At 41.6% G+C, this 26,854-nt stretch overlaps 1 protein-coding gene across 2 annotated transcripts in view; it reads right to left on the bottom strand.

The window, feature by feature from the left end:
- Nucleotides 1–13,768: 13,768 nt before the first annotated feature.
- Nucleotides 13,769–26,854, bottom strand: part of TMEM233 (transmembrane protein 233) — a 38,220-nt gene continuing 25,134 nt past the window's right edge. Inside the window, exons 2-4 of one of the 2 annotated variants that reach the window (XR_009216845.1) lie at nt 23,700–23,836; nt 18,017–18,091; nt 13,769–15,796 (exon numbers count right to left, since the gene is read on the bottom strand). Coding sequence is in view for 1 of the 2 variants with exons in the window: in XM_058531531.1 (XP_058387514.1) it covers nt 15,790–15,796; nt 23,700–23,836 (144 nt within the window). In the remaining variant the exon portion in view is untranslated. The remainder of the gene's footprint in view (nt 15,797–18,016; nt 18,092–23,699; nt 23,837–26,854) is intronic. The other variant, XM_058531531.1, reaches the window with a different exon arrangement.

Here is a 26,854-nt window from a genome sequence, read left to right as displayed (position 1 = left end):
GTTCCTTCCCCCCTGGGCCTCCTGTGCTGTGTCTCATGACACAGGTCACCCAGCCCATCAGAACCTAACCAGTTCATGACATTTGTTCTAGTTAACGTTTAATTTTTTAGAGGGCTTCAGTTTTCTAACTTCATTAATTCATTTCTTTTTCAATAATTATGTATGGCACAACTACTGTCTGCCAGGCACCATAGTAGATGCTGGGGATAGAATGATGGGCAAAACCAGATCCAGGCTCTATGCTCATATCACTTATGATCTAGTTGGGAAGAGACATTAATCAAATAATCATCCAATGGTCATCTGTGACAAATGCTAGAAAGGAAAAATGTGACCTAGTGAAAGGGATATAACCTAGTCAGGAGGTCAGGGGAGGCTTCCTGGAGGAAGTGGCAATTAAATTGCGATTTGAAGGGGTTGGCCTGGTGGTGTAGTGGTTAAGTTCGCACACTCTGCTTCGGTGGCCCGGGTTCATGGGTTCGGATCTTGGGTGTGGACCTACACACTGCTCATCAAGCCATGTGTGTGGTGGCGTCCCATATACAAAATTGAGATTTGAAGACTGTAGATATTAAGAGTGAAAATGTTTATCAAGCCCTATTATGTGCCTGGCATTGTGTATCAACTGATAATCCCCCAATACTCCTTTGAGGGATCTATTATTATTATCACTCGTATTTTACAGATGAAGAAACTGAAGCTCAGAGAGGTGAAGTGACTGGCCCAAGGTCACACGGCTAGGAAGTCATGGAACCAATATTCAAACACAGGCAATCAGACTGATGTTGAAATTTAGGCATCAGGGACAGATCATTGCGTAAGGGGTAAGATCATTTGGGGTGGGCCAATGGGTCAGGCTGATCAAGATTATAAATATAAACTGGAATGGTCATTCAGTGAAAGAGATCAAACTAGATTTTTTTTAATTTTTGTTTTTTTAACATCTATTGACTTTTATAACTATGGATCCATGTTTCTTATTGTTACCAAACTCATTAACATCTGAAAGTTGGAGGCCATGAATTGCTTGGCATAAGAAACTGAATCAAGAAAGTGGGATCACTAATTAAATAGTGAATAAGGTTACCACCAATGAGTGATCATGGCAGGCAATGCCCCCTGCATCCCCTAGGTGGCAATAAAGAGCAATGAGAAATATTCTCACCGTTTTCCAAAAAATTAAATATCTGTATTTTTAAGTATGAACAAACACGGTAAAAACTTCAGGTAGTATAAGAGGTATGCACTGAATAAAAAACAAAAGTCTCCCTCACACCTTCTCCTAGATCCTTATTTCCTTTCCCCCAGAATAACCTCCTGAGAGTTTCTTGTATACTTTTTTGGGGATATATTTTGTTTACGGCATAATTTTTCCAGAAAAAGTATTTGTTTATATCTCTCTCCTTTAAAAAACTGATGCAAGTGTGACTTTTTTCCCCTTAGTGTATCTTTCCATGTCAGGACACACAGATTGCCCTCATTTTTTAAATGGCTGCAAATTCCATAACAATAATAGTTAACATTTATAGAGTGCTTACTGTATACTGAAGGGGAGGAAGACTGTCCTCTACCCACTCTGGGTCCTTCTGGCTGGGCTACAAATTAAATTGACATGAGACTGAATAACAGGAGAAAATCAAACAAAGCTTTATAACATGCATACATGAGAGAGACCGAGGAAAAGCTGGGTAACTTGACAAAATGGTGGAGGTTCTCATCTTAAATACTATCTTCAGCTAAAGACAAAGGAGGATGTTGGGGGTGGGGGGAGTGAGCTATGGGAGATTACCAGAAAAGCACAGTAAACAAGAGTAAGGTTAATATGCAGATTTAAGTCCTTGCCTTCTGCACTGATAAGTGTTTCTAGAGATAAGGTCATCCCCCCTTAAGTGTTTCTAGAGATAAGGTCATCCCCCCTTCTTCCTGGTACAGAGAGGGAGATACCTTTACAAATGGAGATTTCCGTTATAAATGTAAATGTCTCTTACAAAGGATAACTTCTACTTTTACTTGGTTTTCAGAGCTTTGATAAGAATGGGCTTAGCAAGGACCCTCCTAGTCTATCCACACCCAGAGTTATCTATGGTGATGGCCTGTCCTGGGGACAGGCCTTCTATCTTAAATTCTTTTAGGCAGTTAGTGGCAGCGGCGGGGGAGGGGGAGATCAAAGTTTATTTCAGAGAAAATAATCAAGGTAAAGAGACATATTTTGAGGTGGCCAATTCTGATCCCCCATGATATCTTACAGTGTCCTAAGCACTTTCCTTATTTTAACCCATTTAATCGTCACAAAGCCCTAAGAGCTTTGTTTTATATTATCCCCACCTTACATAGGAGAAAACTAAGGCACAGGTGGATAAGTAAGTTGCCCAACATCACAAAGCCAGTAAGTGGTGGAGCCAGGATGTAGATGCAGGAAATTTGACTCCTGAGTCTACACTCTTAGTGACCACGCCAAACTACTGCAGCATAGATGTACCGCAATTGACTTCATCAATCTCTGTTTTCTCAATACTCTTTTTAAAAATTATTTATTTTTTAAAAATTGTGCTAAAATGTACTGTTGTAAAATGTACCCAGGAGTTTGGTTTTATTCATGTATGGTAAGGCCAACAGGTCAGGAAACGATTGCCGTTGAAAAGACAGTTTGTTACTCTCAGTTCCCAAGACAAGGCGGGTACGCCATGCCGTGTGGGGCCACAAGAGAGAACCCTGAGGTTAGTCACAGGCAGAGTGAGGAAAAATCCTGTGTGAAAAGCCCTTATTGTGGTTTCAGAGAGAAGGAATGGGCCAGGCAAAGTAGGCAGCAGAGAAGGTTGACGATTGGGTAGTTTGAACAATTGGGCTCTGGGCTATAGGTGTGGTTCCTCTTGTCTGTACCTGGCCCTGGGATGACTAGGGCAGAGGAATTTTGCCTCCTGGAGTGTAAAAGCCAGAAAGAGGAGGCAGGTCAGAGTATGGGCTCTGGATTGGTTGGTTTGCATATTCCAGGCAAGTTGTTTACTATCACTAGGAATTAGTTAACCTTGAGAGGGGCAGTGTCTCCTCAGTCACTGAGGCTCAAGATGTCAAAATGTCATAAAATATAGAAAACAAAAATGATTACTACATACACATAACATAAAACTTACCATTTTAACCATTTTAAGTGTATAGTTCAATGGCATTAAATACACTCACATTGTTGTGCAACCATCACCACCCTCCATCTCCAGAACTTCTTTTCATCCTACAAAACTGAAACTCTATGTCTATTAAACAATAACTCCTGATTTCCCCTTCCCTGAAGCCCCTGGCAACTACTATTCTACTTTCTGTCTCTACGAATTTGACCACTCTAAGTACCTCATATGAGTGGAATCACAGTATTTGTCTTTTTGTACTGGCTTGTTTCACGTAAACATAATGTCTTCAAGGTTCATCCATGTTGTGGCATGGGTCAGAATTTCCTTCCTTTGCAAGGCTGAATAATATTCCATTATGTGTCTATACCACATTTTGTTTATCCACTCATCTGTTGATGGACACTTGGGTTGCTTCCACCTTTTGGCTATTGTAAATAATGCTGCTATGAACATGAATGTACAAATATCTTTTTGAGTCCCTGCTTTCAATTCATTTTGGTACGTACCCAGAAGCGGACTTGCTGGATCATATGGTAGTTCTATTTTTAATTGTTTGAGGAACTGCTATGCTGTTTTCATAATGACTGCGCCAGTTTATGTCTCCACCAACAGTGCACAACTGTTCCAGTTTCTCCATATCCTCCTACATTTTCGTCAGAAGTTTTATCATTTCGGGTTTTACATTTAGATCTATGATCCATTTTGAGTCAATTTATATGTATGGTGTGAGGTATGTGTTAAGGTTCATTTTTTGGCATATGGATGTCTAATTGTTGCAGCATCGTCTATTGAAAACACTATTCTTTCCCCATTGGATTTCTTTTGCACCATGGTCAAAAGTTAATTGGCCATATTTGTGCGGGTCTATATTTGGACTCTATTTTGTTCCATTCATCTATGTGTCTATCTTATCACCAATATCACACTTTCTTGATAACTGTAGCTTTATAGTGAGTCTCAAGGTCAGGCAGTGTTATCTCCAACTTTGCTTTTCTTTTTCAAAATTGTTTCAGCTCTTCTAGGTCTTTTGCCTTTGCATATAAATTTTAGACTCAGCTTATCAATTTCTGCAAGAGGTCCCTTGGAGATTTTGATTAGGATTATGGTCTTTGATATTTATTCACATATTTAACATTTCCAGTACTTTTAATTTTTTTCCTGTAGATACTGGTTTCCATCTGATTTCGCCTCCCTTCATCCCAAAGGACTTGCTTTAACATTTCCTGTACAGCAGATCTGCTGGCAACCAACTCTCTAATCTTTAGCTGAAAACGTCTTCATTTCACTTTCATTTTTGAAGGATATTTTCACTGGAGCCTGACAGTTATTATTTTTTTTTTATCTTGCAGCATTTTAAAGTTGTCATTCCACTGTACTCTGTATTCCACGGTTCCTGATGAGAAGCCAATTTATTATGTGTGCAGTGTATCTTTTTTACCTCTGGCTGATAGATTTTTTTTCTTTATCTTTGGCTTCCAGCCGTTTGCCTACGTGTGTTTTTCTTTGAATTTACCTTGATTAGAATTTTTGAGCTTCTTGAATATGTGGGTCTATATATATATATATATATATATATATATATATATATTTTTTTTGGTGAGGAAGATCAGCCCTGAGCTAAGATCCATGCCAATCCTCCTCTTTTTTGCTGAGGAAGATTGGCCCTGGGCTAACATCTGTGCCCATCTTCCTCCACTTTATATGGGACACCGCCACAGCATGGCCTGACAAGCAGTGCGTCGGTACGCGGCCGGGGTCTAAACCTGAGAACCCTGGGTCGCTGCAGCGGAGCGTGCGCACTTAACCGCTGCACCACCGGGCTGGCCCAGGCTGATATTTTTAATAAAATCTGGAAAAATTTAAATCAATATTTCTTAAAAAAATTTTTTTTAATGCTCCCTTGTCTCTCTCTCTCCTATTTTGAGAATCCGATTACATATGTAGTAGGATACTTGATACTCTCCCACAAGTCACTGAAGCTCTATTTTGTTTTTAAACAGTTTTTCTTGCTCTGCTTCAGTTTGAATAATTTTATTGACCTGTCTTCAAGTTCCTGATCCTTTCTTCTGCATTGTCCAATAGGCTGTTAATCCCATACAAAGAATTTATTTCCGCATTTGCAATGTTCAGTTCTAGGATTTCTAGTTTTTCTTAGTTTCCCTATCTCCCCTGAAATTCTCCATCTCTTCATTCATTATATTAATCTTTTCCTCTCGATGCTTGAATAGTTATTTTAAAGCATTTATCTACTTATTGCAACATCTGCTTTATCTTTGAGTCTGTTTCTATTTTTTCTCTTAATGATAACACTTTCCTGCTTCTTCATATGTTTAGTGACTTTTAAATTTTATACTGAATATTGTGGATGATATATTGTAGAGACCTTGGATTCTGTTATCTGCCTCAGAAAAGTGTTGGGTTTTGTTTTACCTGGCAGTTAAATTACTGGTGACTCATCTTTATCCTATGGAGACATGGTTTTAGGCTTCTTTTGGGTGGGTTTATTTTGGTTTTACACTTTCTAGACTTTAGTCCTTGGATGGTGTCTTTGCTATTGATGTGACTACTCTGGGGTTTCAACAGAAAGACGGGGATGACTAAGCTCCTCTAACTTGGTGGAACTTGAACTCCAAACTCTTCTTCCTTAGCACTGATTCGTTGCTGAAACCTCTGCTCAGCTTTTGTAGCTTTCCAGCTTTTTTTTTTTTCCTCTTCTGCTGAGCTCCATAAATGCAGTTCAGGAGTCAGCCAAAGATTTGAGGTGAGTTTATATTCAGATTTTGGGCTCCCTTCTCAGTGGCTCTATCTTTTCTGGCATTTGCCCCCTCAATTTCCAACCATGCTGGGAACCCCTGACCCCAATCTGTGATTCCTCAGTCCAATAAGACTGTTGCTTTCTGCCCGAACTTTATTCTCTGTGTGCTATGCAGACTTGGAGACTCGTCAAAGGAAAATCCAGGTAAATGTGAATGATTCCATTCATTCAAGGATTCAATCCCCTCCAGTTTTTGCCTGCTATTGGTTGTTCTCAAGAGCCTCTATTTTTGTCCAGAGTTTGTAGCTGTTATTGGCAGGAGAGTTAGTCCAATATAAGCCACTCCACCACTACTGGAAGCCAGAAGCCTAATCAGTCTTTACTGATGGACAGTTTTATTTTTCACTTTGTACTTTCACGAATAACACTGCTGTTGTATACCCATACAACCTGACCAATTCACATACCCTAGGGTAGTTTTGTGAGTACAGTTGTGGGAATAATTACAAACACTAGAATCCCTAGATCTAAGTGTACATACCTTTAAAAATTTGCTAGAAATTGTCAAATTTATCTCCAAAAATGTTACTGCAACTCTGTTTGGGATGGCTGTTTCTCATACCCTCTTCAACATTGAGCACTATTAAATTTTTAATTTTTTTGGCAGTCTGACTAGTAAAAATGGTACCTCATTGTTTTTTTATGCATGTGTTGATTTATGAGCGAGGTGGACCAACTTTTCATTATTAGTCATTCTACTTATGCTTTACCCGGGTGCAAAAAAATTTCATTTCTTATAATAATAAAATTAATAAGGGCTAATATTTACTGACTACTCCAGAGGCAAGTCCTGACTGGACAATCCCACCCCTCTTGCTACAGGAGTTGTTTCAGGGATGGGCATGTAACCCAGGCCTATGCCAACCTAGATTCAGGCATGGTCCAATGACCTAAGTGCTACAGTGAGAATGAAGAGTGGGGCTTTTGTCTGATGGTTTGAGGTAGAGAGGCCTTCCTTCTCCCAGGACATTGACAAGGAAGTTTCCAGCTTCAGACACTCCTGCCATGAGGGAAGCCAGTTTGAGAACAAAGAATATACACAAAGGAGAACAGAACTTAGAGACTCAAAGAGAAACAGAGGCATAGTCTGCTGACTTTGTGATCCATTGGATCACATGGACAACCTTGGAGTTTGTCCTCTGTCTGAAATTTCCCATTATGAGAACCAGTGACTTCTCTTACGGTTTAAGTCAATCGGATTTTCTGTTGCTTGCAACCGAAAGCATTCTAAATCATACAGATTAGCTCCTATTCTTAACAGGAATCTAGTTTTTTTCCCCTGTGGATATTAATTATTGTACATAGAAAATAAATTTTAGACATAGAGGTAAGACTTCAGAGCATCTTAATATCTGATAAGATTCCAAACAGAAAATGTAATTAATGCAAATCTGTCCCCAAAGTTCAGCCCACACATATTTATGTCAAACTTGCAACTAATTAGGGAAAACGGGTAACAGGCAATTAACTCATTTCATTCTGTTATGTGTGAAAGGTAGTTTATTATTTTTTCTTAGTTAAGAACTAAACTGTGAGAGTCAGTTTATGATTTATGGGAGTTAGTTGAGTGTAATGATTAAGAACACGCATTTTAGAATCAGACTGCCTGACTCAAATCCTAACACTTTGCAGTTGTGTGACCTTGAACAAGTTATTTGACTTCTCTGTGCCTCAGTTTCCTCAATGGCAAAGATCAATTAATAGTAGTGCTTATATCTAGGGCTAATGACAATTGAGTGAAAGTAAATTTTAAGGGCTTAGCACAACACTTGGCAGATAGCAAGCTATAATGTTTGCCATAACATTATTATTATAGTTACTCACTTTTTAAAAAATCATTAAACAACTTCTTTCGGGCAAAAGAGCTAAATTTAGAACTGCAGAATATAGAGACTGGAGAACAAGCCCTACTGAGCCAGGCTTTGTCTTCCTCAGTCACTGGGAAGTTTACTGTCTTATCTACCTTTGGTGTTTCTGAAGAACAGATATGTGAATACAATTATTCACATATTGTATCTACACTGCTTTTGAGAATTTTAAGGCCAGAACTAAGTCCTAGAGTGAGCTAGCCTGAAAATTACCCTGGAAATCAGCCAAAAATCTGGTTCAAAAGCAGCAGACTGTACTTTAGTGCTTCCAACTAGTGACTACTGGCAAGTGCTGTCATGGTTAGGATCCAAGGCTCTGGAGCCAGCCTACCCACATTCAAATCCTAGTTCTACTACTTTCTAGGTATGGGCTCTTTGGCAAGTTACTTAAACTTCCAATGCCTTAGTTTCTGGTCTTCTCTATCCATTCGTCTGTTGATGGGCAGTTAGGTGGCTTCCAAGTCTTGGCTATTGTGAATAATGCTGCGATGAACATAGGGGTGTTAGTGTTTTTGTGTTCTTTGGATAAATACCCAGAAGTGGAATAGTTGAATCATGTGATATGTCTATTTTCTATTTCTTAAGGAATCTCAATACTGTTTTCCATGTTGGCTGTACCAATTTACCTTCCCACCAGCCATTCTAAAGGGCATGAGGTGATGGCAACATCCATGTTGTCGCAAATGGCACAGTTTTGTCTTTTTTTTTGGTTGAGTAGTATTCCATTGTGTGCCACATCTTCTTTATCCATTCATCCGTTGATGGGCACTTGGGTTGTTTCCACATCTTGGCTATTGTGAATAATGCTGCGATGAACATAGGGGTGCATAAATCTCTTTGAATTGTTGATTTCATGTTCTTTGGATAAATACCCAGTAGTGGGATAGCTGGATCATACAGTATTTCCATTTTTAATTGTTTTAGAAATCTCCATACTGTTTTCCATAGAGGCTGCACCAGTTTGCATTCCCACCAGCAGCGTATGAGTGTTCCCTTTTCTCCACATCCTCTCCAACATTTGTTATTTCTTGTCTTGTTAATTAGAGCCATTCTGATGGGTGTAAGGTGATATCTCATTGTAGTTTTGATTTGCATTTCCATAATAATTAGTGATGTGGAACATCTTTTCACGTGCCTGTTGGCCATCTGTATAGCTTCGTTGGAAAAATGTCTGTTCATATTCTCTGCCCATTTTTTGATCGGGTTGTTTTTTTGTTGTTGTTGAGTTGTATGAGTTCTTTATGTATTTTGGAAATTAAACCCTTGTGGGATATATGATTTGCAAATATTTTCTCCCAGTTGGTGGGTAGTCTTTTCATTTTGTTGATGGTTTCCTTTGTCTTGCAGAAGCTTTTTAGTCTGATGTAGTCCCATTTGTTTATTTGTTTGTTTGTTTGTTTCCTTTCCCTGAGTAGACATGGTATTCAAAAAGATGCTGCTAAGACCGATGCCAAAGAGTGTACTGCCTGTACCTTCTTGTAGGAGTTTTGTGGCTTCGGGTCTTACATTCAAGTCTTTAATCCATTTTGAGTTAATTTTTGTGTATGGTGTAAGGTAAGGGTCCACTTTCATTCTTTTACACGTGGCTGTCCAGTTTTCCCAACACCATTTATTGAAGAGACTTTCCCTTCTCCATGTATGTTCTTGGGTCCTTTGTCGAAGATTAGCTGTCCATAGTTGTGTGGTTTTATTTCTGGGCTTTCAATTCTGTTCCATAGATCTTTGTGTCTCTTTTTCTGCCAGTACCATGCTGTTTTGATTACTATTGCTTTATAGTATATTTTGAAGTCAGGGATTGTGATGCCTCCAGCTTTGTTCTTTTTTCTCAGGATTGCTTTGGCTATTCAGGGTCTTTTGTTGTTCCATACAAATTTTAGGATTCTTTGTTGTATTTCTGTGGAGAATATCATTGGGATTCTGACTGGGATTGCATTGACTCTGTAGACTGCTTTAGTTTATATAGACATTTTAACTATGTGTATTCTTCCAATCCATGAGCATGGAATATCTTTCCATTTCTTTATGTCTTCTTCTATTTCTTTCATCAATGTCTTATAGTTTTCAGTGTATGGGTCTTTCACCTCCTTGGTTAAATTTATTCCTAGGTATTTTATTCTTTTTGTTGTGATTGTAAATAGGATTGTATTCTTGATTTCCTCTCTCTACTAGTTCATTGTTAGTGTATAGAAACAATTGATTTTTATATGTTGATTTTGTACTCTGCAACTTGACTGGTGCTTCTTTTCTTTATCAAAGTTGTGCAATTTCCCTCCAGTTTATTTCTGGATCCCGTTAACAAACACAGAGGGTTATAAAAGGCAAAAGAAATGTGCCATTCATCAAAGGGAACACCCTAAAGTGCCTTTCTCCATTGCTTCCACTAGGGGGCAGCCCAGCCTCACAGGAGGCTTGGGGAAAGGCCACCCACACAAGCTGGGGTTCACTTGGGTCCATATCTTCTTGAAACAACTTTTGGGTGTACGTGGATTTTCATAACTGCATTTTCCTAAACCATCATGGTAAGTGATAAAGGATTAAGTGAGAATGTTTTGGGACAGGACTTTGAACCAATTCCTTGGTTAATTACACCTTCCTTCAAAAATCAGCTTTAAATCTGCTAGATACTATAAAAATACGGCCAAGGTGATGGAGCAACTTTGGGTTCTGTTCTCTTTTTCCGTTTCTCCCTGCTTATACACCCTCATTCATTATTTATTTATTCATTCTTATATTCAACAAATAATTACTGAAAACCTTCTATATGCTAGGCACCAGGAATGCAAAGGTGAAAAACACGAACAAGGTTCCTGCTCTCCTGGGGCTGATGATCTGCTGGGAAAGACAGATGTTAAATGATCATCACACAATTGATTACTATATTTAACTATCATTGTGGTAAGACCTTGAAGTAAAACCATAGGGCCGTGTGAGCACACAAAACAGAGACTCTGATTCCTGAAGAGTTGGCATGTCGGAGAAAGCTTCCCTAAAGAAGAGGCATTTACTCTGAGGGAAAGGAGTGGACATTAGCCAGGGAAGGGCACAGGTGAAGAAGAATGTTGTACTCATTCAAGAAATATTTATGGAGTATCTGCCATGGGCTACATCCTTTTCTAGGTGTGGAGGAAATAAAACAGGGTGACATGATAGTGAGGGACTAGGGGTGGGGTGGCTGCCTTAGATAAGGGATGAGTCAGCCCTCTCTGAGAAGGCGAGACCTGGGGGAAGAAGATGAGCCAGCCATGTGGAAATCCGGGAAACAGTGTTATGGGTAGAGGAAACAGCACACACACAGGCCGTGAGGCAGAAATGATCTTGGCATGTTTGAGGAAGAGTCCTTAAATGGGGAAGAGGAAGATAAAGGAGTCAGAACCAGAGAGATGTGATAGGAGAGAGTCCAGTGGCCACTGCTGATTTTGAGATGGAAGGGTGCCAGGAGCCAAGGAATGTGGGCAGCCTCTACAGGGCAGAAAAGGCAACGCAACAGATTCTCCCTTAGAGCCTCCAGAAAGGAATGCAACCCTGCCAGCATCTTGATTTTGGTCCACTGCAGACTTTTGACCTCCAAAACTCTAAAATAATAAATGTGGGTTGTTTTCAAGTTGCTAGGTTTGTGGCAGCTGATGCAGCATCAGTTGGAAAGTAATACGCAGGGAGACCTATAAGAAGGCTACGGTATGTAATTGTTTAGATGAGATTTGGTAAGGACTCCAGAAATATTTATTTACCTTACCTACTTAGGCATTGGGAGCTGTGTTAGCTCCTCTTTCGTCCTGGTCCTCAGGCCATTTGTCACCTCTACAGAGGCAGGATTTGGCCTTTCAACATACTCTCTCCGAAGCACAACTAGTCCCCATACATGGCATTCCATGTCACTCAGTGGAATCAACGCTTACTGGCGGTGCCAGGAGCAGACAGCTTGGGAGAACTAGACGACAGGGCAGCTCAATGACCCAGCGTATGAATGTGAACTGGGCAAGTCTACACCCAAACTGGGAGAGGGATGGAAGCTGTGACTGGACCATTGCATGTTTCATCTGGCTGCTTAGCCGAGATTTGGAACAAATACCCGAGATGAAACTCAGATGCCTGACACAAAAAATGTACAAAGGCGACTTTGTACTTCCCTCTCCTGACCGCTGATAAATAAATCTCTATTGCAATAAATAAATAGATAAACCAATCTCTGTTGGAAAGGGAATTCCTTCTTTCTGTGGCTTCTTCAGGAATGATGGTGATGCTTGGGTAGTCTTTATGCCTTTCTTTGTATTTGTCAAAACCAGAATTCAAAGTGTCTTGGTCCAGAGACTGTTTTTATTGGGTAACTCCCCAGGCTTAAATATTCAACATCCATGAGGATTTTTTAATGATTGGTAGTAACTAATGAATGTGGACGCTGTCTTAGAATTTTTTTTTTTATGCAATTGGTGGCCCAAAACTGTCTCTTATATTTAGAAGCCCGGATCTAGGGTTACGTATCAAGATACATGCATAATGCTGTTTTGCTGAATGCAGCTGTCCTGGTGGAGGCCAAAGACAATTTGCTGATCCAGGAGCTGAGACCAGCGATTTTATGTCTGCATCTGCTTCTGCCCATAACTTGTGGGCAAAGACAGGGCAACTTCAAGAGCCGTAGCCGTATCAGCCTTAGCAATGCATGGAGCGGTAGGGCAGGGACATTCGCTCTCCGAGGCTCCCCGCTCGGATACAGCCAGTGCTCCCTCCTGCAAAGTGACTGATAATACTGTTCATGCCTTTGTCTTAGCACTGTCACGGTTCCTTCTGATTGTGTATGTTCCTGTTCCCCTCCTAGCCTGTGAATCCTTCCCGGGGATCTCTCCTTATCATATCAGAATCTCCAAAGCCTAGCCCAGTTTCTGCGGTCGAACAGGTGCTCTGCAGATAGCGGTCGAATGAGGAAATGAATGAGAGCGGCAACAGAATGGGGAAATTTTTTGAAAAGCTGGCAGATTACTTTTGGCCTGCTCGTGGCCGGCATAGTAAGAAGCAGCATGCTTAATGCAGACAGTGGTTGTTTTTTCTGCTCAGCATGTCTCTCCTTCTGATAAGAGCACTTTGGTCTCCTTTGGGAAACCACCCGTCCCACCCCCTCAGTCCATAAAGTTTGGGTGGAACTGACCTCACCCTCAGTTCCACTGGCTGAAAAGTCACCCAGGCGTGGCCAAAGAGGGTGCCACACCCCCTTGCATTGAAAGGGTGGCTACACCTGTTTGTTAATGGCTGGTATCCTTTCTGATGGGTTGGTTTGTGCATTGTTTCATACTGAGCCTTTTTTTCCTGCAGCTGTTAGGGACGAGACACTTAATTTCCACAGGCATTACTAAACTGGTAGGAAGAAGCCTGAAGCTGTTGGCAGCCATCTTGCCACTATAAACCAAAACAAGTTGAATCTGAGCGGTGGAGAGGGAGAGGTTCCTAATAATCCTGAGCACCAAGATCCAGCCATGCCTGAAGCCATCTCTGGAATTTTCAGTTATGTGAGCCAAGTAAACTTTACTTTTTGCTCCAGCTAGCTTTTGTCACTGGCTGCTGAAAGAGCCCTCGTGGATGTACTTGGTCAATCCTTTTTCTAACTGTGTTTTTGGAGTGGAGCAGAGGCAATCTCAGCCTTTTGGGAGGCCCTGGAGAAGACCATCATCCCACTTTGTCAATATTAAAGCTCTCTGCTGGGCTCTGGGGACCCAACAAAAATCAGACCCCCTCTGGATTCCAGGGAACTCACTTAGTGACTGTAGTGGGACCAACATTTTCAGTGCCTCCTAGAAGGCATTTCAGGCCCTAAGTTAGTTCAGATGATGCCTCTCTAGCCGCATCCCCGGCCTCTCTATGGTCTTTCCCACAGGCTGAGGCTGGTACCCATGAGCCCATTTTGGTCATGGGAGTCTCTAGAAGGTTGGGAACCCCAAGAAAACACAATTTACACACCATGGTAAACAGGCTTACTTCAAACCATTTTTATTCTGCCTCTCAGCAACACTTTTCATTTGATTTGGGTAAAAGATCGGGGACTCAAACACAAACAAACAAGAAACAAGATGTCGGAAACAGAAATCAGGATCCGACATACAGTACTGAAATGGTGCTCGGAGCTCCGTGTGCTGAGAATTCATGTCCCTGATTCAATGTCCTCCTGGGACGAGCCCTGGCTCGTGATGGACATCGGGGTGGAATGACAGGTGGAATCTGTTGTCCATCAATGGTTACGTTTTGCCAGGGTCCAGGATTTTGACAAACACCTGAGATTCATAATGATCTAAGAACAATTTGCACAGCACTTAGAATTTCCCTCCAGGGGCATTCATGTCTATTGTGGCCACTAATTCTCATAACTCTCTGAGGTAACTCTGCAGGTGTTCTTGTCTCCATTTTCCAGAAGAAGACATTTGAGGCACAGAGAGGTAAAGAAACTTGCCTAAAATCAGCTTGCATAGCTAGTTAGTGGCAGAAAAAGGCATTGGAACTCAGGTGTTCTGATTAGCAGCCTCCATTCATTCATTTAGAATAAGCTGCCTTTCCTCTTGCTTAGGCAAGTCCATTATCACTGTTTCTAATATTAGTTCTTGAAGTTTTTTTTTTTGCCATATATACATATCACCTGTCGTGTTCATCACTTGATAGTTTTCTCTGAGTCCATTTAACATTTCTTGAGTAAATTTATTTGAACAGAAATGATATATCACTTCCCTAAGTGGAAAGCCATAAATGGAAGATAATTAATAAAATAAACACAATGAAAACAAAACCACGTTATTTACTTCTATTTAGACTATTTACTTCTATCTAGACTTTGAACCTGAGGCCTGCTCTTTCTTTGTTAAAAAGGGAAAAGAGCCAAAGCATCAGAAAGATGTTAAGGACCTGTGTGTACTAAGCAGAGACTTTCTCTTTGCTGTGATCAGGATTGAAAAAGAATAGAAAAGGGGAAACATTTGTTGTGATTCGGTGTTACTTAGTGTTGTGGCTATAAAGGAGTTAAAAATTATCTTGTGTACCACCAGTGGTACGCCTTGCATTCTGTGAAACATGGGGTTAGCGTGTTCTGGCAGGCAGAATAATGGTGTCATTAAACCAGTGCATTCATACCTAAAGGGTTTACATGTGACAGAAAAGAAATACAGTGGGTGGCATTTCCAGGTGGCATCCAGGAAAATCAAAGATCTTGCCTGAGACTTGCTAAAAAAAAAAGAGAGAGTTTGAAAAAGCACATTCCATAAACACAGCCAGTGTATTCCCAAAGCTGGGTTGGAGAAGTTGCTTGGGTACCTAGAGTTGACCATTAAGTACGTTCTCAGAGTCTGTTGAAGTGAAAAGTGAGGTTGAGGTCAAGTTGACCAATGGTGGATGCAAGCAAGGGAGGGGGGCCATTAGGAAAAGTGAGACTCAGACAAATGGCCAGAAAGCCCCTCATTTGTGTCTTTGATGACGAGATGGGTGAACTCTGGGGGTGCAGTGGCTGATGGAGGAGGAGCTATTGAAGATTGAAGGGCAGCTGTGTGAAAATAGAAGGAAAAAATGCACAAATTCAACTCTATTAGACAACTTGAAACATGCTGCAAATGTCTGTGCTGGACGTTGCAAATACCAGCATCCATTGTTCTTCCTAGAACCTCTCTCTGCTCCCAAATCTGGAACCCCTCCAGCTCCCCATTGAAAGTGAGATTTCCTGAGGCTGATCTCTGGAGAAGAGGAATGGACACAGCGGCTTTTGCTAAACTGGAACAATGAGACTTGAGTTTTTTCTTTTTTAAAAAAAATCAATGACTCTGGCTGATCTGGCTGTGCTGCTTGGTTTTCCTAAATTTTGGACTTTTTTTTAGTTCTTTTGCCAGGGACCTGCCTCTGGAGAGTTCTGGAGGAAAAGATCTCACAGTCTGAAGTCAAGGATCGATTCCTTAGAGACTCCTTTGGGGCGTGTGTGGATGAGGTCCATCCTCCATGCTCGTGGCCGACTGCTGGCTGCTCAGCCCCTGTGTGATACAAACAGAGTGAGAAAGAGAAAGACAGTGGGCCTGAGCATTCCTGCCCGAGGGCTTCCTTCTTCCATGGCGAGTACTCTGATTAAACAAGTGCTAACATGCACGAGCAGATCTGCACGCTTTTGAGTCTAAGAACTGGCTTCCTTTTGAGAGACATATTTTATTTGGAAACATATTTTATATTACATGTGGCACATGCAAAAAACCAAATGATACAGATGTAGCAAAATGCCTCGTGAGCATTTCTGAATCTCATTCTCCTCCAGGGTTAGTAGCGCTGTTAGCATTTAGTGTGCAACCTCCAGGCATTTTTCTCTACATTTAAATCCATAAATATGCACTTAGAAATTCTAGTGTGTGTGTGTATGTGTTTACATAGATGGGATCATGATATATATATATATATATATATATATATATATATATATATACTTATTTATTTATTTACTTAATAAATATTTACATGCCAGGCAGTGCTCTAGGTACTGGTGAGAATAACAATACCCAACAGTCATATAGCGAGTGCCCTGTGCCAGGCATGGTGTTTACACAATTTAATCTTCACAGCCCTATGAGGTAGGTACTGTTTCATCCCCATTTTACAGACAGAGAACTGAGGCACAGATTGGTTAAAAGATGTACCCCAGGGCACACAGCTACTTAGAGGTAGAACCTGGATTTAAACCCGAACAGTCTAGCTTCCAAGTAAGCACCCTTAAATGTTATGCTCTATTATTATGGAAAATGATAGAAATGAAGATGTTCCTGGAGTTTTCATTCCAGTAGGAAGAAACAGACCGTACAAAATATATATATGTGATTTTATATGTTAATATATTATATGATTATATTTTAATCTATAAATATATAATTTATATAATAATTATATATTGTATATACTTTTATATTAAATGTAAAATTTCTCAGGAAGTGGTAAGTACTAGGGGGAAAAGTAAAGTTGGATAAGGCCGCAGAGGGAAGCAGGGTGGGGCTGTGATGCTATTTTAGAGAAGATGGTCAAGGGTAACCTCTCTGCTAAGGTAACAGATAAGCCAGCATCTCAAAGAGAGATGGGAACAAGCCATATGGCTATCAGGGGGAAGAAACTTCTAGATGGTGGGACCAGCAAGTGCAAAGGTCCAGTGGCAGGAACATACTTGTGTTGTTCAAAAAAGAGAGAGGAATTCAGTGTCACTGAAGTGGAGGAGTGTGGGGGAGATGGCTGGGAGATGAGAATGGAGAAGCAGCAACCAGATCATGTGGGGCCTTATAAAGCCGTAGTAAGGGGGATATTGCCATCTTTAAACTGCAGAGTAGCATTACATCCTATGAATAAATCACAGTATATTTAACCATCTTCCCACGGATGGGCATTTAGGTTGTTTTGAGGTTTCCCTTATCTCAAACAGAGCTGCAGTGAACATTACTGCACATCCTTGGTTCTTACCCCTGGTTGCATGTTAGAATCATTTAGAGGGCCCTTAAACCTACCAATGCCCGGCCCTTTGGATGGAGATTCTAACTTAATTGGTCCAGGGTGGGCCCTGCACACTGGTAGTTTTTAAAACTCCCCAGGTGATTCTAATGTATAGCTAGGGTGGAGAACTACTGTTTACGTGCCTTTTTGTGCACCTGTATCTAGAGTGGATCCTGAGAAGCAGATTTGCTGGGTGGGAGGACACTTGGATTTTAAAGTTTACTAGATACATCCAAATTGGCCTCCCAGGCTGTCCCAATTTACTCTTCCACCAACAGTGTTGCATCCAATTCTTCACACTCTGGCCAACTTGGATATTATCCATCTTTTTAACTGTTTCGATCTGATAGACAAAAAAATCTACAGTATTTCATTGTTGCTTTAATTTGTGTTGCCCTGGTTACTGGTGAGATGGAACATCTTTTTCGTGTTTATTCTGATTTCTTTGTCAATGTCCACAAGTTTATATCCTTTCAAAGCGAAAATCTTTCCATTGCTGATGATGACTTAAGTGTGAATTGTCTTTACCTCAACTTATCTGAACCAACAAAGAAAGGCCCTTCTGGAAATAGGTAATGTTCCCCATTGTTCATCATGGAATCACAAAAATTCTCTGAAGACACACCTGTGCAAAACAATCTCCAGGAAGCCTTACTCCAGCCAGTAACATAGGGCAGAAGGCAGATCTGCTTTTACGTTTTTGCAAGAAGGCCAACTTCTTGCTTTTTGCTCACCTTGATATAAATGCTTTCTTCCAATCCTAATGCAGTGGGAGGATACTTTGAGGCCAGGAAAGGATTCATTCCAGTCTGTTTATAAGACAGAAGCTTTACCAGTGTGGAATGGGTTGATATCTGCTAAGTCTGAACTTGCTAATGGGAGACAGTCATGGGACCCTTAACCTTGTTAGAAGTCAAGTTCTTCCTTAATAGAAACCTTGGAACATGAAGGCTCTTATTTCTAAGAATGACAAACAAGCACTTTTAATACATGGTGGGGTGTTCCTGGCTGTTTAGACACCCAGAGATGTATGTTCAGTGGAGTTGCATTGTATGTGTATCTGACTTACAGCAAATCAACTATTCATGCTCCTCAAAAACAAAAAAGCAACTGTTTAAACGGAGCTGGAGAATCTGGCCGACACCTCGCTCAATGCTTATGAGCACGGATGGGTATATGACTCTTAATCCTTCTGTGTGAGCTTGGAGCATGGTTCCAGCGTTTGAACATAGGACATGAGCCCTAAACAGCCAACTGCTTCAGCTGATGCTCAACTCAAGGAATGTCATCTCTTCCAACACTGGAGGGAACATTGGCTATATTGGGCTGATCAAGATACGGTAGGTGAGTCTCTAATAGGGCGCCTTCCTGTAGATGCTTCCAAGATTAATTTTGATTATATTCAAAGCTCATCTTATGCCCTGACATTATAACTTCACCGCCGAGTAAGAAGAAGCCCCACTGAAGGTCATTTGTCATGTTTGTGGTAGACAACCCTTGTCTCCCTCATACCCAAGCTATGTCACGGTCAACTGGTTTTGCTGCTAAGGAAGTTCCACTGAATTCCACCAAGCAAAAGATACGTGACCGTGAGCCTGACCAGGAGGAAAGAAGGAAGAGGGAATTTGGGGGTGTGTAAACTTTCTAGGGAGTGGGGGAAGCAGCATTCCCTGAAGCCCATTCCAGGTGTCTTAGGCATGTAAAAATGTCCTGTTTTGTGACATATGTCCACATAGGTAGGAATGTTCTCCACTAAATGCAAAGCCCCAAAACAGTGGTTCTACAACTTTAGAATACTCAGAATTATTTTTTGGGGGTCCTTGGGGGTACTTGTGTTAATGCATATTCCAGGGCCATTCAGGGTATCTTGAGGGGGCCCAGGAATCTGCATTTTTACAAGCATCTCAACTAAATCTGTCACAGGTGGCTCTGAAACACAGCTAGAATAACCTAGACTTGATTGAATCACCAAGGCACCAGCAGAAAGTAAACGCCTGCGGACAAGTTGATTTAGGCTGGGGACTTGAATGATTAGGATTGATAAATAGATTGCTGTGATATTAAATGTTTCACCTCTGGGTGGTTTATTTCTCCACTTTCCTTAATAACCCGAGGGCAGGGAATTTTCTGACTTTGCGAGACTGCAAGTTTCTGATTCCGTACGGACCAGAACACTTCTCTTCTGTCAGTGCAGCATTCTAACCCAAGCTGTTAAATATTTTAGTTCAGTGATTCCCAGCTCTTATGGATTTGATGCCACAAAACTCTATCTTTGCTCCAACCACCACATGGCTTACATAGATATCCCATAAAATTAGGATGAATGAGACATTTTCACGTGTTTGCGTAAAGACTGTCATGACCTAAATCTATTCCAAGAAAGTAAACTATCTGGGATCTCGATCATTTGGGAGAGAAGAGACTGGTTATAGTTTTCTCGATGAGGACAAAGAATAATTTTTTAAAAGACAAGACTTCACAATTTTTAAAGGCATTAGTTTACTTCATACAGTTTTTTTCAATGAAATTCAGAAAACTCACATTTTCAAGATTTTTTTTTCTCATCTCCAGGCTCGGTCCCTTTTCAAGTCTGATTTTCCCAGGCCCCTCTGCGGAAGGCCTTGCTGCCTTCCAGATTGTTACAAAAGAGCCTCCTGTGGGTACATCTCCTAGGTGGTAACTTGACTCCCCTCCTTGGCAGTGAGTTAGGTGTAACACACTGGGATGATGCGTTTGCTGATGTAAATGAAAACTGACCACTCTATTAACGGCGGGCTACTGATAGTGTGTTCTTCCTTTTGGATTTGGGAGTGAGGAAGTTTGGCAAAGAGTGTTCTGCTGACCACCTGCATCTGAATCCCAGGGCGGGAGCTGGGAGCTGGAAAATGCAGATCCTTGGGCCTCACTTCTGACAGCGAGTTGGAATCCTGTGAGGTGGGCCCTCAAGTCAACTTCTTTTAAACCTCCCCAGGTAACTCTTATGCAGCCCAAAGTTTGAGAACCTCTGCCTTAGTCATCCCACATTGCCAGTCAATTCCTCCAGTAAACTGGGCTGAGAAATTTTATTTCAAAGGATTATTGAGAAATTGACCTTGTTATTGGTCTTAACAGGAAACAGAATTGATTTCATTCTCCAAGGGCTAGTTTCTTGCACTTTCTTACACACACACACACACCCACACCCACACCCACCCAAAGCTTTTAAATTTGAGTTTCTCCATGGGATTCTAACTCTGGAAAACATTTTTGTTTTCTTTGATAACATGGAGGGAAGGGTATCTAAAAGGAAACTGATTTTACAGATGAGGGATATAATTCTATCCTCACGTTATAGATAGAGAAATTGAGGCACAGAGAGTTTAGTTGTAGATAGAGAAATTGAGGCACAGAGAGTTTAATAAGTTGCCAGGGTGGTTTGGGTGATAGAGCTAGGATTGGAATCTTGGTGAAACTGGTGGTGAAGGCTAGGCTCTAACCACCGTGAAACACTGTCTCTTACGAAGAAGCGATGGACAGACGACCCCATCTCGTATCTTTTATCACTATGTACCAACAAAACCTCAATCACAAGCATATGCACATCAATGCTTCATCTCCAGACAGAAACATTTATATTAAGAATGGAGAAAGTCGCCATATATGAAGACTTCTGGGTCCCTTGTAAAACCTCTTGGATGGTGTCTAATGGGCAAACTGGTCTTTGAAAGCCAACTTGTCCCCCGGAGACTGCAAGTAGATAATGTCCAGGCCGCAGATGTGGGTTTTGTATGCTTTCTGTATTGTTTTGTTTGGCCCTCATTATGTGTTTAAACAATGTGAATTGATTGTCAATATCTAAGAATCAGAAGCTTTTTACATAAAAACCCAGCTTTCCAATGTCTTTTGAAAAATGGGCCCCACGGGGTCTGCATTCGAGGTGGTAACAATTAGCTGGAGCAGAGTAGCAGCTGCTCTCTTTAAACTGTGCTCTCTAACTCACCACAGTCCTCACCGCTCCCTATTGTCCTACAACCAGGCTGCTTCATTTATGTATGTTCCCTGCCTCACTCCTGCAGTCTTTGATTTTGTTACCCTTGGCTCTGGCTCATCACGTTTTTTTTGTAGGTTGAAATCTCACCATACCACCACCATATAAATCAGTTCTGGAGCTAGCCACAAGGTGAGTGCCATCTACATGCCTTTGTTATTGCGTGTTCCAGAAAAGATATGTTGGCTTAGAGGCAGTGTGGCGTTGTGGTTGAGAACACAGTTTCCAGAACCGGATTATCCCAGGTTTAAACCTTGCCTTTACCACTAACTAGCTGTGAGATGTCAGGTGAGTCACTTCACTTCCCTAAGCCTCATCTGAGAAATGGGATAATAGTACCTACTTTGTGGGGTTGCTGTGAGGATTCACTGAGGATAATCCCCGTATGAACTTAGACAGTACCTGGCATATGCTAAGTTCTATGTCATGATTAGCTACTGTTATTATAACCCACTTAGCTCGAACACTGATATGGGCACTATGTATTTTCACAAGTCCCCGGGAGATAGGCCAAGACTTGGCCTTGTCTCCTGGAACACCATCCTTTGAGTTTTAGTACAAAGCCTTGAACTCTATTTTGTGGCATCTCAAATTCTGAGGTCCTTTCCCAGTCATGCTGATAACAATAGTAATACTAAGATTAATAAATGATTTGCATTTTTTGTGCACCAACTAAGGAACAGACACCGAGCTATACACATCCTGTGGGTCATCTAATTAACCTTCACAACAGCTTTATTAAACGGGTACTGCTATAATCCTCTTTTACAGAGGAAGAAACTGAGGCTGAGGGAGGTTAAGCAGTTGGCTGAAGGTCTCACAGTAAGTAAGTGGGAGAGGGGGAACCTGAGCCCAGGAAGCTGGTGTCAAACCTCCACCATTAACCCCACACTCCACAGCCTCATGCCACCCCCCCACCTTTATGCTTTCCTAAAGAATAAAGTCGAGTGTGTTCACATCTACTCTCCAACCATCTTCTCCTTCAGAGGCCAACATCATCAATTTGCCATCTTGCAGGCAAGAACCCTTGGGGTTCCTTTGATGTTTTAGTGTCTTTTTCTCCTCTCTGTGGCCAAAGCCACCTATTTTTTCCTTTGTGACTCTGCCTGTTCTGACATCGTCTCCATCCAACTGCTCCTGATTGCCCCTGGATCTGGCCTGTCTGATAGGAAGTTGACCTACCATGACATCCTCTACCCTCTTGGTTGCCAAGGTTGAGTTGGCTGATCTGGCAGGCTAAAGAGTGTCCCCTTCCTTCCTCACCCACCTGGTGAGCCCTTCCTGAAACCAGGCCAAAGAGGCTGACCTTCTCAGCTCGAGGGAAATGGTGTAGGAGTAACTGTGCTGCTTTGGCAGAAGAGCTAAAGGATTTCTCGAAGTTCTTATCTGCCTTGCCAGGAGCTGCACAGTGAGACAGAGATGGATGTGGGCTTCTCACTACTGGGTCTTGGTTGTCTATCACACCACCTTGCCCTCTGTCAAACCTCTGATGGAAAGAGTCGTTGATTCTAGCAGATGGAGCCCATCTCAGCCGGTTGGAGAAATCAGAATAAATTTGTCCAAATCAGAGAGAAACATCAACATCCTCCATCTCTACATGAGATGAGAGCTCGTTGGCAATACCAGAAATGTGTGGTGACCCTTCTGTCCTTAAACTAAGAACTGTTTGGCTAGTTGGCTGCAAAATCATATAGGAAATAGTTTAGCAGATCAGATGGTAAGGCAGAGCAAGTAATAATCCTAAATATCCCGTCTACTCTCTCACATTTTCTACTCTCTTCCAGTTAGGTGGAACTATGGGACTGGTTTTAGCTAACAAATTATGAGCCTAAGTGACATTTGTCACTGCAGGCTGAGGCAGTGAAAACCTGTGTGGGACTCTCTGGTCTTCCTCTCTCCTGCCTTAGTCTGAGGAGGCCTCATGTTCTAGATCAGAGTTTGGAAAACTATGGCCCATGGGCCAACTACCTGTTTTTGTAAATAAAGTTTTATTGAACACAGCCACACTCATTCATTTACATATTGTATATGGCTGCTTTTGTGCTAAAATGGCAGAGTTATGTAGTTGCAACCGAGATGGTGATAGAGACCATATGGACTGCAAGGCCTAAAATATTTACTATTCGGCCCTTTATAGGAAAAGTTTGTTGACTCCTGTTCTAGATAGAGTACAAGATGGTGGAGCTTCAGACAGCCTGGGACCCTGAATGACTGTGTGGAGGAGAGACTCTTCATGAACCAACATGGCCCATGTAACAACAGTGAGGAAAAAATGAAAACACTTTTGTCTGAGATTGTTACCAGAGCCTAACCTAAACTATACTAAAGACTCGAATGGACATTCCAGACAAGGCATTTTACATCAGGGCAGATTCAAAAAGCCTACTTACTTCCTTGTGAAGTGAACGGCACAAGAAATACCGATGATGAGAAGGCCAATAACGATGGAGGCAATGGCCACCCACTTGGCATTCCTCCCAAGCCGCTTGGATCCTTCGATGTCTCCATCGTTGTAGCTGTTCAGAGACTGGAGAACACAAGGGAAGAGCTGGTGATGGCAGACAACCCACAAGGAAAGACATGTGCTTCTTAGGCTGATCTGAGCAGGCAACATGGTTATCACTTCCTCCAGGAAGCCTTCCCTGAATTTCTAGGCTGAGTTAATTTCCCCCTATGTATTTCCTGATTACTTTCATCTTAGTATTTACCGTAGCACATTAAAGTGATTGATTTGGCCTCTCCTATTAGAGTGTAAGTGCTATGTGGGCAGAACCATTATCTGTCTTGTTCAGCACAGTATACCGGTACCCAGTGCAATATTTGTCACGTAGAAGATGCTTGATAAATATATGTAGAAGGAAAGGATGAATGGGTATGGCTGTCTCATCCACTAGAACAGGGGTTTGCAAACTACGGCCCATGGGCCACATCCATGGCCCTGCTGTTTTTGTAAATAAAGTTTGTTTGGAACAGAGCCACACTCATTTGTTTACTATTATCTGTGGCTGCTTTTACGCTACAAGGACAGAGTTGAGTAGCTGGGACAGAGACCATACAGCCTACAAGACCTAAAATATTTACTATTTGGTCCATTACAGAAAAAGTTCTCCTAGAAGGTTAATCCATGAGGTCAGGGACCTTGGCTGAACTGTTCACCTCTATGCCCAAGCCAAGCTGTCATTCAACTGGTACCTACATATGGCTTTCCCAGCTGTTAAAATATTGAAATACTTTTGGACTGGCTGGTAAATAGCAGCTACCCTCCCCAATGCCCCAGGCCTCCCGGCCTCTCCTCTGCATTCCCCCAGACTTCCCTTTGATCCAGCAACTCAAGGGTCACCACTGGGCCCAGCAGAGCATCCTTTCTGATTCTGTACCTCTCCCAAACTTGTTAAATATTTTAAATATCGCCCCTGTTGCTAGTAGTTTGAGTAGTGTCTGGTACATTGTAGGAGCTCAAGAAATATGTATTGGCTGAACGGGTGAATGAATATGTCCACTTCCCTACCTAATGTGAGTTCACTGAGGGCATCTTGGAGTCCTCCTAGAACCTAGCCTGGTTCCAGGCAGAGTGGAGGCGCCCAGAGAATGCCTGCTGCTGAGCTGAAGGCCAGATGCTGTTCTTTTCTCTCTTTACCATAATTCCCACTGCCAAGAATCCCCTAAAAGTTGTGCTGCAGCCCAAAGAAGCCTGGAAATATGTACTCATAAATTATGGACAGAGGGACTCAATCAGTGTGGTGAATTGTAGATTTCAGTGGGAACCTCTATTCTTGATCCTGAAATCACAGCACTTCAGTAATAATTGCTCCTCTTCCTGGACTATTAAGGGGAATTAGGCATACGCAGACAATTACAAACCAGAGAAACACCGGGTATACCACAGAGCTTTCTGCTTCCGGAACTTTCCATTAATTCTTGGATCTCGGCCACTTTAGTCAGCAACAGGCCGAGAGACATGGCAATGAAGAGGGCTTGCTTTCACGCCTTTTGTATGAATGGGAAAGCAGAAAACAGCGATGACGTCAGGGGCTGCCAGCAGGGTGAGTTCCACAGTTCTGAGCCCTGAATTCTGGAGTTCTCAACCACGGGTGCCCATTACAAACACATGGCTAAAATAGATATATTTTAATACAGATAGTTTGACCCTATCCTGGAAAGATTCTGATTTGACTGGTGTGGGGACCAGACACTAGCTTTTAAAAAAATTATGGTAAAATATACATAACATATCATTTACCGTTTTCACTCTTTTCGAGTGTACAATTCAGTGGCATTAAGTACATTCACATTGTTGTGCAACCGTCTCCATCATCCATCATCTCGAACTAAAACTCTGTACCTATTAAACACTAGCTCCCCATTCTTCCCTCCCTCCAGTCCCTGGCAACCACCATCCTACTTTCTGTCTCTATGGATCTGACTACTCTAGCTACCTCATATAAGTAGAATCATACAATATTTGTCCTTTTGTGTCTGTCTTAGTTCACTTAGCATAATGTCTTCAAGGTTCATCCATGTTGCAGCGTGTGTCAGAATTTCCTTCCTTTTAAAGGCTGAATAATATTCCATCGCATCAATATACCACAATTTGTTTATCCATTCATCCACTGATGGACACTTAGATTGGTGCCACAATATATTTTTTTAAAAGCTTCTCATGATTGAAAACCTTTGGTCTAGGCAGCTATCCTTAATGTCCCGCATGGTCAAGATTCTTACCACCTTAAGATTTATTCCAAAGGAGTGTGTAACAGAGCATGGGCTCTAAACTCAGAGAGATTTGAGTTCAAATTCCATGTGTTAGCTGTGAAAATTAGAGCAAGTTATCAAGCTTTCTAGGCCTCAGTGTCCTTATCTGTAAATTGGAGGCAATAGTAAGAGAACCTCCTTCACACTGGAGGAGCCAATGAGTTAATACATGCAAAGTGGTTAGTCTTGGCCCAGCACGTAGTATATGCTCAATAAATGTTAGCTTTTGTTGTGAATTGCTCCTATCTGAATTGTTCTTCCTCTAAAGCTGAGATCTTTGGGATGCAACAGAGTCATCTGGGCTACTTATCAGAATTACAGGTGATCAGGCTTTACCCCTTGCTGGAGCAGAATCTTTGGGGACCCAAGTTTGAAAAACTTTGTTTTAGAAGTTTCACAATCAAAGCCACTACATAGAATCTTAGAACCCCAAATTCTGAGCTCATAATCCAGTTTAAAATTATGTAGTTTCAGATGCTCCTAAACTGATCATTATTCTATTGTGCTACTTTGGAAAAACCAGTTCTGAGATTAGTCATGGCAATGCACTTGTGTTGCTGTAACCAGAGGAAAAATAATGAGACCTCCTCTCTCTCCAAACATTGTCAACTCCTGGCTGTTTGGATGAAAAACCAGTTTCATGCTCTCAGCAGCAGTGACTACAAAAGTGGGAAGAACAGTAAGCTTGTGCCATATTGAAGGGCACATCTACATCCGGGCATTGCCCATGAGCACAGGTGGGATGGGGCTCCCTGGGCCACTTGAGTTGTTTGCTACAGGTTAGCAGAGCTTT

This window comes from Diceros bicornis, chromosome 35 (assembly GCF_020826845.1).
Source record: "Diceros bicornis minor isolate mBicDic1 chromosome 35, mDicBic1.mat.cur, whole genome shotgun sequence".
Taxonomy (NCBI): domain Eukaryota; kingdom Metazoa; phylum Chordata; class Mammalia; order Perissodactyla; family Rhinocerotidae; genus Diceros; species Diceros bicornis.
Note: the sequence above shows the minus strand (reverse complement) of the source record. Positions and strands in the feature narration are given on the sequence as shown.